Here is a 15860-nt window from a genome sequence, read left to right on the forward strand (position 1 = left end):
CTTATTGCCATATTGCCAGATAGGACACTGTGGGAAAAAAATATATATTGGAAAATATTACCTAAATTATTTTCTACCTATCTATCCTTCAAAGCATTTCAAATACATATGATGAAGAATTTAACACAATGCTTTCCAGGGTAAGAAAGTTTCTGCATGGATACCTTTTCAATCCATGTGACACTAAGTTTAACTGTTAATGGTCCTTTTGTTTTGTTCTAAAACTGAGCTGAGACTGAACTGACCTGACACCAGAACAAATGCCAATGATTTCTCAGAAGGTAGCCTTTACAGGGCAGAAATATAGCTCTGAGAAATGCTGACATTCAAACTTGGAGATCATCTTGAGGTCTTAATGAACTATATTTATTTATATTCATGTTTTTTTTCCTCATAGGGTTTTTCAACCCTGGTCTTCAAGGCAAACTTCCCTGCATGTTTTAAATGTTCCTCTGCTTTATCACACCTTATCAGATGACTGTTGTTCAGCAAAGGCCTTTTAATTTAAAAGCAGCTGTGCTAAAGCTGGGAAACAAGTGTGCCATCAAGATAATGTTTAAAAAAAGGACTTTTCTTTTAAGATTTTGAGACTTTTCAATGTTAAAGATTTACTGTTAATCTCAAGCACATTTTCAAAACCTAATTTTAAAAAATGCTCTTTGTTCACTGCAGATCATTGGACATCAAAAAGATGTTGATAGTGTTAAGAAACACAGACCTAAGCTCTTTTTATTGTACACCTTTTGCAGGGTTTGAAATTACAAAGCACGAAACTAGTGCTTACAGCTCACATTTTAAACAGGTGGATGTTAATGAAGAGAAGCCGAAAGTCTGGTTAATCAGTATTCTGTATTATTTTTAAGAATTTAATAAGGGAAAGAATAAATGTGTTTTCTATCTACATGCCACCCTCAGCTCATAACATATTTAGTAAGATCAATGTGTCTAGATAGGGATTAAAAAATATCTTGGACAATCAGAAACAGGTTCAGCCCATCGATCAGCCCAAATAAATATGTGTGGGATATTGTTGGCTTAATTAATTACACCCATACAACAATTACATACAAAGTCTTCCTCAAAAGTATACATGAATAAATGCATGAGCTTCTCATTCCAGAACAGTAGTTGTGTCACAAAGGGGGTGGAGGTTTGACAGGACCCAAATGCAGACTGAAGCTGAAGGAGTTTCTTGAAGTTGTATTAACCCACAGTTCAATAAAGGCAAAAATCTAAAACTTAAATCCACAAAAATCCAAAAATACTGTAGGCCAGGAATACTCAAAACAATAGGGCAAAGAAACGATGACAAACCAGCAAAGAGTGACTGAACAGGAGGTGAATAGGAGGAGAGACAAACAAAGACCAGGCTAATTAGCAGATTGGGAGCAGGTGTGAACAGAGGCAAAAAGGGAGCTGGGGAAAGGGAGACTGACACAAGAGGGAAAACAGAAAATATCCAAGAACTAAAATACAGAGATAAAACTAGAACAAAACCATGACAAGTTGGTCATCAAGGTTTTTTTCTTTATTTACTATGACCTATTTTTCATATATATGGAGAGTTCTGATCTTTTCTAGTAATTTCTTTTATTACTTTGTGAGCTTAAGCTTATTCACAGTGGGAGCAACAGGACAATGAACAAAGAACACTAGCAAATCCACCATGGAATTGTTTCAGAAACCTCTGACATTTGTAAATAGGCAAATAAACATCCACCTGTTTATTTGGAGCTACATAGATTGATATTTCAACAGTAAAAAAAAATCTACAAATAGCAGAGGATGAACATTCCCTAAAAAACAATATTTGTCAAATGTGTTTTTTAATCAAACCAAAGCCAATCTTTTAAGATTGCAGTATGGTTATAATGTCTTACCAGAGCTATTGCTCATATTGTGTTTTTTTGCACTTTCAGTGTCTACAGTACAGGAGCCAAATCATGATAAGGAAAGGAGTCAAGAACCTTACACAGAGAGCAATCTGTAATGCAGATCAGATCTCACTGACCTTCCACATCTTCTTTCGAGCGCAAAACATTGGAGTTTAAAGGAAGATGATTATAGGTGTTTTCTTATCAGAAATTCACAGTGGAAGTAGTCACCTGTTCCCAGAAACTGCAGTCTCTACTCAAGTGAACATCCATTACCTCAGTCACCTGATTCCAGAGAAAATGATGCCTTCAAAACAACAAAATTATAAAAAATGATAGCACAATTTTAGAAACTCGGACTTGGATGTCTTTATTGGCTGATAATATTTTACACAGATTTATGTTGTTTTTCTTATTGACCACACAAGGTAATAATAGGGGTTACCATAAGCAAGGTATAAATACAGTGCTGCAAAAAGCCAGCAATTCTGAAAACAAATACATTGTAGGGAGAAACACATATTTATCTTTTTTTTTTTTACTTTAAATTAGCTTCATATTCTGGATCTGTATTTTTTTACCTAGTCCTTCTCCTCTTTACCATCACTGTGCACACTCTCAGGAGACCAGTGTTACTTCAATGAGTTCACTTATTAAAAAATCCAATGTACATGTCTTTCTGTCTTCTGCTCTTTCCGTCTTCCTCTTATGAGGAACCCAATACTACGAGGCATAACATAGACATTGTCAAGTCTCTGCTACCTCTCCCGCTCTGAGCCGCTGTCTCCAATTATCTATTTCTGTCTTCTCCACCAGCCCGCCGCCCCAACCATAGCTGCCAGTAACATATACTGCCCACACTGTTGCTGCAGCAGTACACCTCTTTAGACCACCTGTACCAGAAAATCCTCACTATCAATTGTAAGAACTATAAACTAAAATCTACAGAATAAAATAATCAATTGACAGGAACAAGAGAAGTAAAGCAAACAAAGTGAATAGAATGATATCGTAAACTACAAATAAACACTTCTAAGAACGGTTATGCTAAAGCACTGGAACACAAACTGACCTGTATCTTTTCCTGACCTGTACAGGAAAAAAGCCTTTTTGCCCTGGAAGTTGCCCCAGTACACTTTAGTTATATATAATCTGGTTATATACTAGTCTAGTTATTTACAGATGTGTATTTGATCCTGTTTATTCCAAGCATGAACTGTGGGCAGACACAGGGGCCATTTCAAGCAACCAAACTATTGCCTTAAGAAGTATTTTACTGCATCGGTGTTGAAAACTTAAAGTCGGTATATCAAAGACATTAAGTCACCAGTAATGATAACAGTGATCAGTAGATTTTAAGGCACAATCAGGGTGGAAGAGTTTTTTTGTTTGTTTCGTTTTTGTACTCTGGATGTGATGCTTTGAACAGGTTAGAGAGATATTTAATTTCACATTTTATTATATTAAGTTCCTTTCCTCATATTGTGCTCCTTAAGCAACATTATAAAGATGAATAATAAACTTAATAAGTAACCTCCAAAGGGATTTTTTTTAAGGGACTGATACCATGTTGTTGATCAGCTGACAGCCCAATAAATTGTTACCACGTTTATTTGTATGTACATTTGACTCCTAATATAATAGCTTAGGTTAGATTTTAATAGCCATATTACTATATGTTCAACATGAGATAATTGAAACACGCCTACTGTACCTCTATCAAACTGAAGGCCTTTCAAGAATAATAGCACCTTAAAAAAAAGTTGATCCAGCATGATTATATTGTATGTCTGTCTGGTTGTTCTAAAAAACAAGAGAACTTGTCCCATAAAGCAAATTCTAAAAGAAAAGAAAAAAGCGTATAGCATAAAGTAAATTCTAAAAGTAAAAGCACAGGTTTGATAGAACATTTTCATTTTTTGTCCTGCAAAAATCAACATTCCACAGTAAAACATTGCTTCATTCTCATCATATTGGGGCACACTTTTCATATGAAACAGTTTTTTAAATAAAAAGTCTTTTTTAGATATGCTAAGATGGATAAAATCAACTAACACTTTGTCCTCATCCAGTCAGAATGTAGATACTGTGATGAAACTAATATCTGTGGGTGCTAACTTTTAACAATCACACTCAAGATAATTGGCTTGTCAAAAAAAAAGCAATATCTTGGTGTATTTTCAGTAAGCTGCCCACAGAGCTGACCTGGTTTCATTGACTCTCTGACTGAGACTCATCACTGCAAAGGTCTCATGGACACGAGCAGAGTAGTTTCTCCTAGTGTCATTTGGGAGACCTGAAAAAGAGCCATTTGGCAGACTTCATGGCGTCTAAATGACAGTCTGAGGTTTAAATGCCTGGGTTTCCAAAATAAACTGTGAACACAGCTAGTTAGAACAGCATCCGTCTTTATAATTAGTTTAGTGGCAAAACCAAGTTGTTGTTTTTTTATGTGTAGGTAGCAAAAGAGCTGTAAAAATATTTTTGTGATTGCATAACACAGCTCACGAATTCTAATTAACCAGCAAAGCTGGATGAAACAGTGACATAAAACATGGGCTGATTTAAAGGGGAACACCGTTTTTTTTCACATTGGGTCCTTGATTTTACGTTGATACATCATGTTCTACTCACCCATATGAGTTTTGTGTCATTTGGAGCTGTTCTGAAGATATTCCGTTAGGTTATATCCAAGTAACATCTTCCTATGGGCAACGACTTGAAGGCACAAACTAAACTGTTCATAATTTATCATTTATGGTACGCCAGCATTCATAACATGTAGGCGAATCACTGTCCCCCAGATATCAATTCCATTGGGACCAAGTAGCACTGGACAGCGAAAAAATGCAAGAGGAGGGAGTTTTGTGTCGGAGGTTGTGGCTTAGTCTCCTCCATCATAAATGTTTTATTTAGAGGAGGAAAATGGGGACCAAGATGTTTTGGAAGAGGACGCCAGGGCGGCAGAAGCTTGGTTTGGTGTAGAAGGCTTACAGCCGTACATGTTTGACCCCTTGCCTTGCAACGCTGCCAGTTCTGTTAGCTCTACACCTGCCGAAGACACAGACGTCTATTCCCGTGAACACTGGGATGTAACTCAATAGTAAAGTAAATTATTCTTATTTTTTATTTCAACCGTTGCATATATTAGCTTCGGCATATGAATCAAGATGCTATGACCGAACAACTTTGATTGACAGATGACCTTTCATATATGATTGGCCGAATTAAGGTGTACAAACTGACGTATAACTAACTGGCCTGCATAAAATAACAAACGAAAAAAAAACACAGATTTTAAGACAGGATTTTTTTAATATAGAAATTTTATACATTTTGGGACACTATAGTCTGATAAAGAGAATGATTTGACATTTAAAAATAATTTCCCTACGACTTTAAAAAGATCGACAGACTACGTGTAGGAAAACTGTTTGTTTTGGAAGATGTAGGAATGTTTTTCAACATTTCCCTTTTTATTGTTGAGGAAGTTTTGTGAAATTGCAAGCATCACAATCAAGCAAGATGGAATCCATGATGCCACACTTAAGAAGCGGCAGAATGATTGGAGAAGGGTCTAAACATGTGGAACCTGTTCTCTACTAAGAATTTAATGATGTCCATGGTGTAACAATTAATAAAACTATTGCCGTAGCAAGAGGTTGGTAAAGGGTTTGGAGATTTTATTTTCTTGAAAAGGCCAAAGGAACATGCAGAACTCTTTCATTACGAAGCTTTTTGTCTGATCATTTATTTCAAACTTCCACATAAAAAAAAAATGGTGTGATGTCTTCATGCTAAAGATACATTTATTTATCAAGTCTTTCTTGCCAGACAGAAGACAACCTCTTTCCAGCTCTATGATACATCGAGCATTTTCTTTGGCTCTATCAGTTTGACTTCTAAAGTGGGTCTATATTTTGATGGGATCTTCTATCATACTCATCTTTGACTATGAATATGTGCATAGATGATTTAAACAGAAGAGTATTTCTCCTTTCTAGTCCTTGCCCCCTGCTTCTCTCGAGACTGTGAAAGTGAATGCCTTGCGTCCCAACACAGTGGCTCATGGTTTAGCAGGGAATAAAAATACCTTTGTTTCCAATTTTGGTAATTACTGCTCTGTCTCTCTTTCCTCTTGCCCAGTTTGTCTCAAACCACTAATAAGATTCCAGTCCATTAGATTATAAATTAATTACACAATTCAAGCTGAATTTGTATGCCGCTAATATTAGACAGTTATCTCTGACAGCTTATTTGCCAGCTTCCTAATTAGTGTCTTTGGCACCATGCTATAAGGTTTTGTGATACCTGACACTCTTTTTATCCAGCACCAACAAGTTAAATGTTGCACAAAAAATAGTATGCACCTGTGTTATTGTCATGTGAAGGCAACACTACAGCCCAAAACTTTAATTTCTATCCTCTTTTTTATCATATGGATGGGTTAATTTGACTTACAGTTTAGATGAAATACTTTAGAAGGAAGACAATATATTATTAGCCAGTTAGTTTATAAATCCGGTGTGTACAATTATGGTTAACCAACAATTGTGTAAACATTTACATAAAAGATGTTTCAATCTTAAGCATCAGGCTAGGTTCACAAGAATGTATTTCTCTTTTATTTCTGGCTTTTGCTCTTGTTTTTACATAAAGGTATAGTAAATCGAATATTTGTTTCTTGACAACGATAAAGGCAGAGATTAATATAAATTGATTGACAAAAAGCTATTTGAAAAAAAATCATAGTAAGAGGGGGAAAATGTAGTTTCAAAGGCAAAGGCCTCCCTTTCTGATGGACAAATCACAGCTTAGCTACCTTTAAACTAAACTAAATGTAAGTTTTAATATTCAAGGTATTTGTTCATGCAAGCTCTCAGACAGCTGTGTATGATAGATGGAGAAGATTCCCAACTGTTCTGAACTGTTAATGGTTCTTTTTTCTTTAGAAATTCATGCAAACAGCCATGATTCAGCCAAGAGTACTGCCATCAATCCCATCTTCTAAAGGTGCATTCATATAGCTGATCCAGGGATCAGTTCAGGGAAGAGTTGAATCAAGAGAGTTCACATCGGTTTGCTTTCACACAGGCATTTTGAGACCAGGCCAAGCAATGTCACCCATTTCTAATGGCTTCTTTCAAGGGCTATTTTTTTTTCCAGTCTTGAGAGACCAAGATAGAAAAAAAAGCACAAAGAAGAAAGACCATCTGCCTGACTTTCTGTTGCCATTGTTCTTTGGTGTTGAAAAGCAGAAGTGGATCTGCATGTTTTTACTACTTGCCCCATCCTATGCTTTAATTTGAGCTCTTAAAATAATTTATTTTTCCTCAACTCAAATTGGCTCATCTTACATCACATCTTTTTTTTTTTGGTTTGGGCATACTGGGACGGTTACACTTTCTGACTATAAGCAAACCGCTCAGGGGTCAAAATAAACATCTGCCACAGTATGGATTCAGGGTTGAAAGTTAAAAGCATTCCAAAGGATTCATGTGGAATCACTGCAAGGTAACGGTGTTTGAAAGCAAGTGTTTGCAACAGGTTTAAAAAAAAATAGCAACTGCTACTGCATTCCTCCCTAGTTAAATAACATCCAGAGTAGCGCTGATAAAAAAAAAATATATAATCATGTGTTTCTTTTATATTTAGCCACAATCACTTTTAACCCTTGCTAATTATCAAAATCGGTCCAGTATAACCTAAAAAAAAAGGACTGTACATTAGCTTTATGTCAGTTCGCAAAAAACACACAAACATGATGTCAAAGCTGTTTTTACAATTATTACCGCCTGGATGGGCTTATTCTTAAATACTGATCTTTTTCAGAATGTAATTCAAGCTGAGTTATTCTACCTTGATAAAAGATACTTGAAACATTGTCAAAACAAAAAGATGTTTCTATGTGGTTCAATAATTTTTCTCAAGAGACAAATACTTGGCAATACTTGTTTACAATGTAAAGTTTGTTCCTTAATAAAAAACAAAAGTGGAACTTTTTTGTATCAAAAGCTTGAAATTCGTCATTCTTCACCCAGGATAGGTTAATAATTGCATTGGGACATTAAAATTTTTAATTTGACATTGTTAGGGTTTGTGAAAGTTGTAGGGAAGCGGCTGTTCCAACCGTTGCATTTCCAAATTCTCCCGAGTTGTGCACGACTTTACACGAGTGAATAAAGTTAATGTGACTGGTCGTAGGATTGGTGGAAGGTTTGCAAGCAAGTCTGATTGTGGACGGTTTGTCGGAAGCGCCTTGCTAACCAGTTAGCAACTTAGTCCTAGTAGGTGGAACCTGACATGTAACTAACTGGCCTGCATAAGATAATGGAATAAAAACACAGATTTTAAGACAGGATTTTTTTTAGCAACAGAAATTTTCTAAATTTTGGGACAATATCGTCTGATAAATAGTAAATGTATATACATGTTTAGGCCAGAATGATTTGACATTAAAATATGACTTCCCTACGACTTTAAGCTTCTAAATTTCTCTTGATTTAAGTGACTATGTCAGTAACGAACTTTCCAAACGTCTGGCATATTCTAAGCTAATGAAAATATTTAATTCTAATATTTTCGATTTTTGATGACATGTTTGTCTCTTTCTCTGTATTACCCTTCAGATTTACACAGTACAATCCTATGGAAATGCTTACAGTAGACACAAGGGGGAAGCAACTATGCACAAGCCTAAGGTCCCCTCACTCAATGATTACCGGCCTGAAGCACTGACTCCCATCATGATGAAGTGCTTTGAAAGGCTAGTTAAAGAACACATCATCTGCAGTCTGCCGCCAACAATCACCCCGCTACCGTTTGCCTACCGACGGAACCGCTCCACTGAGGACCCCATCTCCTCTGCTCTTCATCTGATCCTAGCACACCTGGAGGAGAAGAACACCAACATGCAGATGCAGCTTTCAACACCCTCATCCCATAGCATCTGATAGGCAAACTGGAACAGTTGGGCTACAATACACCCCTCTGCAATTGGCTGCTAGACTTCCTCAAAGACAGACCTCAGATAGTTCGGGTTGGACAGAACACCTCTGATATCATCACCCTGAGTACAGGCTCCCCTCAGGGCATCCTGAGCCCCCTGCTGTTTACCTTGATGAGACACAACTGCGTCCCCAGGTTCAACACCAACCACACCGTGAGGTTCACAGACGAAACCACCATGGTGGGCTTCATCAGAGACGACAACAACTACAGACGACTACAGAGCACCACATTCTTTGGGGTGCACATCACAGACACCCTCATCTGGACTGTAAACAACACCTCACTGGTCAAAAGGGCACAAAAGCGCATGTACTTCCTGTTGAGGATGAGGAGAGCCCACCTGCCCCCACACATCCTCACCACCTTCAACAGAAGCACCATAGAGAGCGTTCTGACCAGCTGTCTCACTGTGTGGTGTGGAGACTGCAGTACCTCAGACTGAAAGAAAGTTAGGAAAGTAGTGAGAACAGCAGAGAGAATCATTGGGGCTCCCTCCATTAAAGACATTTCATCACAGTGCTGCATGTCCTGAGCTCGTAACATCATAAATGACCCCTCACACCCCCACCATGGACTGTTCTCCCTGCTGCCCTCGAGGAAGAGACTTCGAAGCATCTGATGCAGGTCAAGCAGATTCCGGAACAGTTTCTTCCCCACTGCTATTAGACTGTTGAATGTTGTATTAAAATTGGATTAAAAATGGGATTTAAAAAAAAAAATGCTGAATGTTGGAAACTCTAAATCATATATCAGTCTTATGTTTACATTTTATCACTGCTGCTTACATTTTATCACTACTGCACTTTAAAAAATTGAAATGTCTTGAGAGCTGTACTGTACTAAATTTCTGTTTGTATACATTCTGTGTGCACAAAATGACAAGAAAGCAAAACCTTGACAACAGTGACTTTAATCTTAGATATAGATCAAATATACTTTGTTGGTTGAGGAGCTTTCTCAAAATCAATTTCTAAACAAATGATCCCTTCCGAAAAACAGTAGAGTGCTCACTGACAGAGATAACTGAAAGTGAAACTTAAAGCTGGAGGCTGGGGTCTTACTTTCTACTAATGACCATGAGTTATTGATTGGATTCATTCTGACACTGTGACACTGGACAACCAATAAGCAGAAAGAATCCCCAAATTAAAGAAAATCCTGTTTTGATTTAGATTTTAAATTATAAAAAAGGCTTCCCCATTGAACAATATGAACATTTTTTAAATCGGCATTCTTTTTAAGGATAAGTAATAAAGTAGATTCCTGCAGGGGAATGTTTAACCTTCTTTTTGACTTGCATGACCCTTGTGCACTTCTCTCTTGCTTTGAGATATACAGTACTGTATAAACAAACATGCTGTCTCCTACAGGCTGATGGATGCAACATATACACAAACACAAAGTCACATTTCTTTACATCAAAATATTATTTGGAACATTACATGCACATCCTGCAAACATGCATGCTCTAAAAGCTAACAACACTTCCACTTTTTTCCAAAAAGCACAAAATCGGATTTTGAAGACTTTGCTTTAGATTGGGTTTAAACTGAGATAAAGGTTTAAAAGAAAAATAAAACAGAAGTTTTTAACTATGTGAGCAAATTTGTCACCCTAAAGCATAAGAAAAAATGACCACACACACTTAATTTGTTATGTTATCATGAAATCCTTTCTCCTTGCGGATGGTGACTCATCTTTTGTCCCTAGTGAACCCGTATCTGGCAATGAGGTCGTAAAACATTTCATATGATGCAATGTGCCACTTAACAAAGCACCACTTACCACATGGGGAGCACCTCACTAAAAACAGCCTACTTACAGCTGAATAAAGTAAACAGAAATAAGCCACCCATAGCTTGATATGGTAAATATGTGTTATGGTCTAATCTGTTTGTATTTATAATGAAAATCCCCTTAACTGGATGATCTGTCTCAACTTATTATGCATGTGTTTTCACAAGACATTTGTGGGATGTCAGTATTTCAGAACATTAGTATACACTGGATGTCAGTCATTAAAACTGGGTGTGGTGGACCTAAAATAATAAAAGCTTGTTTTCATATAAGTATATATAATGATACATATGCTGCATCAGGTCCCCAGAAATCTAGAAGTCAAATCTCATACAGCATCAGGTGTTTTTCAGTGACCTGGACCTCAGTTCAAAGCTTTCAAAGGAAATGGCACTGGGTGACTCCTGGAGATGCATCAAAAGCTATATTATTCATTAGGTAGGAGTGGGGGCTTGTGTCATAACCCACCGTCTGCTCTCTAAGTCTCCCCTCCCATTACACATCTCAGTCAGATGTAATAATAACACCTCATTGCAAAGGCTTCCCAACACTGTGACCTTGTGCTTACGTTCTCAACTCACCTCCCTGGAACAGACCCGGACAAAGCGTATCCAAAAAGAGCACAACAAGTGCCCAAGTGGCTGCCTCATACTATCCTGCCACCTTCAGTGGATACAAGCCTCCTACTCTGTGCTTCTCAGCGCGTTTTGGTGAAACACACGCTGAAACAATCACAGAGCATCAAAGCAATTACCATCAGCTTGCTGTGACACAAAAGGTGTAAGGAAAAAAAAAAAACATGCGTGCACCTGACATCAACATGGCCAACTCAAGGGCGTCTGGAAACCACCGCGAAAGCTTTGCGTCTGGAAACGATTTTAAATGATCCATCAATTTCATGATGAGATCTTTTGCTCACCTTTATTGCTGTCTTCTTCTCTGTTGAGATGCATGACTCGTTTTACCATCTACTCATTTAGACTATCAACTAACTAAGCTATGCGCTTTCCTAAAAGAGTTGTCGAGATGAACTCTTATTCCATGTATTTCTGCTCTCCTTGCCCGCCGGATGCCTTCTTCTGTTGGCACACGGAGACGCGCCTGCACTTGTGCGCTGTGCGTCCTCCTCTCTGTTCTCCTTCAGTTGGAGTAGGTACAGTCTAGGTGAGGTTTGGAGTCTGCGTTCTGGCTCTGTCCACTTTCTCTCTGAGTATGTTTATCGCCTGAGCCCGCATTTGCTCAAATGACTAGTCGGAGCAGAGGGGTTTAAAGGAGGAGACGGCAGGCAGACGGGCGGGGTGACGTTAGGTGTCGGTAGGGGGTCGTCTTCTCGGAGGCGAGGCGAGGAATCTGCACGTTCTTGGAGATTCTTACCGTTTTTATCTGAGGTCTTCATGGTGCAAGCAGACTTCTCTGGGAGCTCCTCAAAAATGAGCCTGACCTCATTTTTAACGGAATAAATTTGGGGTTTCCAGCGCGCGCACGTGTGCGCGTGGTTTGTTTTTATGAAGATGATTGTTACTCAGTTAAGTAGCTTTAGGGAAACGAAATATTTTAGTCCTGTGACAGTCCCTGCTGAAAATATTAGGAAAAGCCTAAAGCTGAAGCAGATGACAGGGACTCCTGTTTTCAGTCATCTACACCCTATATGCTGTTTCTATTTCTGAGAGGATGCCTTTACGCACAAGCTGTCCAAGTTGTGCTTTAGGTTTAATCTGTTGCTCACGTGTTGAGCCCGTATTGGTTTCATTGGAGTCATTTTACGAGCGTCTGTGCGCTTTTATTATTATTATTATTATTATTATGGCATTGCAGCCAATAGGCCCAAACAGCCGATATGGAGCATTTACTAACAGTTCACGTTCGCCTGGAGCCACGCGTTGAACGTGGCTCTCTGGCGATCTCTAGTGTTGCTCATAAATCAACTGCGCTCATCTTGGTTGTCAAGAAGCTTGGCCATCCAAAGAAGAAGATAATGAATTTTGAAAAAGGAGAAGTTATGCATTAAAGGAAATCGAATATTTTTATTATTTTTATTATTCATTATAGCAATAGGCCTTCAATGCAAAGATCCAAAATAATGCTATTTTAGATTTTTAAACAACATCAGTAGTAAAATGGATCCAGTAGTAAAAAAAAAAAAGGAAAAAAACAAATCTACATGTTATAAAACCTTTTTAAAGAATTAATTAATAGGTCACTTGGGTTGATTTCAGAACATCTGCAAGATGTGCGTGGAAAATTCAGTTATTTTCAGTTATTTCAAAAGCCTTATAAGTTAAGATTGAACATGATTATTTTCTTTTCTTTTTTTAAAAACAACTTTCATGTGGCAATACTTTTTTAAAGAAAGAGGAAATTCTATGTTGTTTTTTTTTATAATGGCATTTGATAAAAATTTCAAACACTGTTGACAAAGTTTTATAATCTTAGAGAGAAGAGACCTGTAACATTAACTATGAATCTTCAACTTATACTTTAGATATGATCAGCTATACAGCAGATAGAACCTTAGTTGATATAATATCTGCACGTTGCTCAAATAGAATTAAATGGATGTTTGTAACTAATGTGCATTGATGTTATTTTCATGAGATGATAGAGGAGCTGAATGCATGGAGAATTTTAACATTTAATGGTAAATATTTATACTTTGCATAGAGGATAGTAGTGTTGCACTATGTAATTTGTTGGCCCCGATACCTGGCTTTGCAGTATCGGCCGATACCATACTGATACCATCTGTTTGGAAAAAGGAAAAGGAAAAAGACTAATACAAAGTGAATCCAGTAGAACTTTATATTGCCTACCCGGAATGAGTGACAATAGTTGAATAAACTTTTGGCTCTCAAAATGATATTGGTGCCTTATTTGTTGGTACTTGCCTATACCGATACCACCATTTCAGTGCTGTTTTGGGGCCCCGCCCGATACTGGTAGCAGTATCGGTGCAAAACTAGAGGATAGAGAGGGTTGACAGTGCCTAGAATAATACAAACTTATGTGATGCACCTTGAATTATCACATTTATTTTACTTTCCTGGAACTTTAATTTCTTAATGCTTTTAATATATATAAACATTTAATCATCGATGCATAAGGCAGGCAAGAACATACAGAATACAACAATAGCAATAAAATCTTTAAGGCTCTTGGTTCAGTACTTCAAGCAAGACAAATATGAAGACAAATAGGTCATAAAGACGTAAAGTGTGGGTTTTAACTAAAATTTTGAGCTGTGAATGTGGAGTTTTGCAATGAATAATATTAAGTAGTCTGTATCACAAGGTCTTTCTTTTTGGGGATCTTCAAACAGAAAGAGCAACATAATGGGCTATAGTTTGGTTTACTCCTCTGGTCTATTATTTTCCTCATTAAGTTGTTAGTTTTCTACTTAAGAATGGGTCAGAGTTGCTAATTGCTATGTTAGGATTCAGTATGTTGTTAAAAAAAGACGAGATTTACATTTGTACTCCTATTTACTTGGTTTAGTTGGGTAGGGAAGTGAAGAGGCGGAACCTTTGTTTTGAGGCGTTTGTAGCTTCACGTTTGTTTACGGCGGACATTCTGTTTTCTCGTATGCACTTGCGCTTATAGAAAATACCAAAATTACAAATTTCCCTCCCAAAGTATTGATAGAGCACTAAACTACAAAATATAAACGGTTAAAAATGATTTTTTCTTTTCTGGTATAAATACATGCGTTTTTTTCTCTCGTTTTTTTTTTTTTTTTTGAAGAGAAAGTACTCGCAGAAGTCTCAGAAACAAAACGATTCAACCACTAGGAGGCAGTACAGATACAAAAAGAGATACAAAAAGAGTAAGCGTGCAATGCAAGACACATTGCCATAGTAATAATAAAAGATTAAAAGGCTGGTGATCAAAACTGTTTCCGATTCTTTTAAAACTGACAAGGAGCTGTGGTACGTTGTATTTCAAAATGTAGATCTTATTTACCCACAAATGATGAGAAGGTCAACAATCCACCAGTCTCCAATATATCACTGTTAAATATTAAGTTTTTATCCAACCAATCCTTAATGAATATTGTCTCAGGATAATATGATTCTGCTGTAGAATCGTAGAATTATGAGATGTCAAATTCTGATTAACTATTAGCTTTCAAAACTGCAGTATTTAAGAAATATAGATAATCAGCGGTGCTGTTGTTATTTTAAAACCATACAAACATGCCAGACCTAAAATCTACTACAATGAAAAAAACAATCATAAGATTTACTTAAAAAATATATTGTATTTGCATGCAAATGATTTAAGTAAAATTTAATGTTGCAATATTTAGTAACCCTCACTTGCCAGTACCAAGTAAATTTTACTTGCCATAAAACATAACAGTTGTGAGGTATTACGTTACATTTATTTAATTACATCCATGTTGCAAGTTAGATTTATTTAAACAAATTAAGTAAAGTGTACTTTTTTCATAGGCACAAACAGCACTTTACTCAAAATTTTAAGTAAATCTTATATCTCTGTAGTATTTGCTGTTGTGAAGTAATTAAGTAGATATTAATTTTTTTCCTGTTCTTGACATATTGATTTACTTTGTTGCATTATGTTACATTATTCACTAATATTAGGTAATCATTGCCAGTTTTCTTATGATAAATGTTACCAAATAAATTTAAGTAATCTATACATTTAATATACATTAAATAGCTTATTTTTAATTTTAAACAGTTTAACAAAGAAGTAAATACCCTATTGTAATAAATTGCCCAATCTTTCATGGGCCAACCAGAAATTTGACATTCTAACTTCCATCCATCCATTTTCTGTCACACATAATCCCTGCTGGGGGCGCGAGGGGTGCTGGTGCCTCTCTCCAGCTGTCAATGGGCGAGAGGCGGGGTGCAACCTGGACAGGTCAGCAGTCTATCGCAGGGCAACACAGAGACACACAGAACAAACAACCATTCACACACACCTAAGGACAATCTAGAGAAGCTAATTAACCTAACAGTCATGTTTTTGGACTGGGAGGAAGTACCAGGAGAGAACCCATGCAAGCACAGGGAGAACATGCATACTCCATGCAGAAACACCCTGGGCCAAGAATCGAACCTTCTTGCTGCAAGGCAGCAATGCTACCCATTGACCCACTGGGCAGCCCTCTAACTAGCTTCGTGCTTTTCAAATATGCAATAAAAAATGTAC

General features: G+C 37.1%; 1 protein-coding gene across 1 annotated transcript in view; it reads left to right on the top strand.

The window, feature by feature from the left end:
- Nucleotides 1–15860, top strand: part of LOC107102729 (heat shock 70 kDa protein 12A-like) — a 68718-nt gene that overhangs the window by 51381 nt on the left and 1477 nt on the right. The window contains exon 4 of the mRNA XM_015402135.1: nucleotides 8882–9153. Coding sequence (XP_015257621.1) covers nucleotides 8882–9153 — 272 coding nt within the window. The remainder of the gene's footprint in view (nucleotides 1–8881; nucleotides 9154–15860) is intronic.

The sequence above is a fragment of the Cyprinodon variegatus genome, unplaced genomic scaffold (genome assembly GCF_000732505.1).
Source record: "Cyprinodon variegatus isolate N-32 unplaced genomic scaffold, C_variegatus-1.0 Scaffold1306, whole genome shotgun sequence".
Lineage (NCBI taxonomy): Eukaryota > Metazoa > Chordata > Actinopteri > Cyprinodontiformes > Cyprinodontidae > Cyprinodon > Cyprinodon variegatus.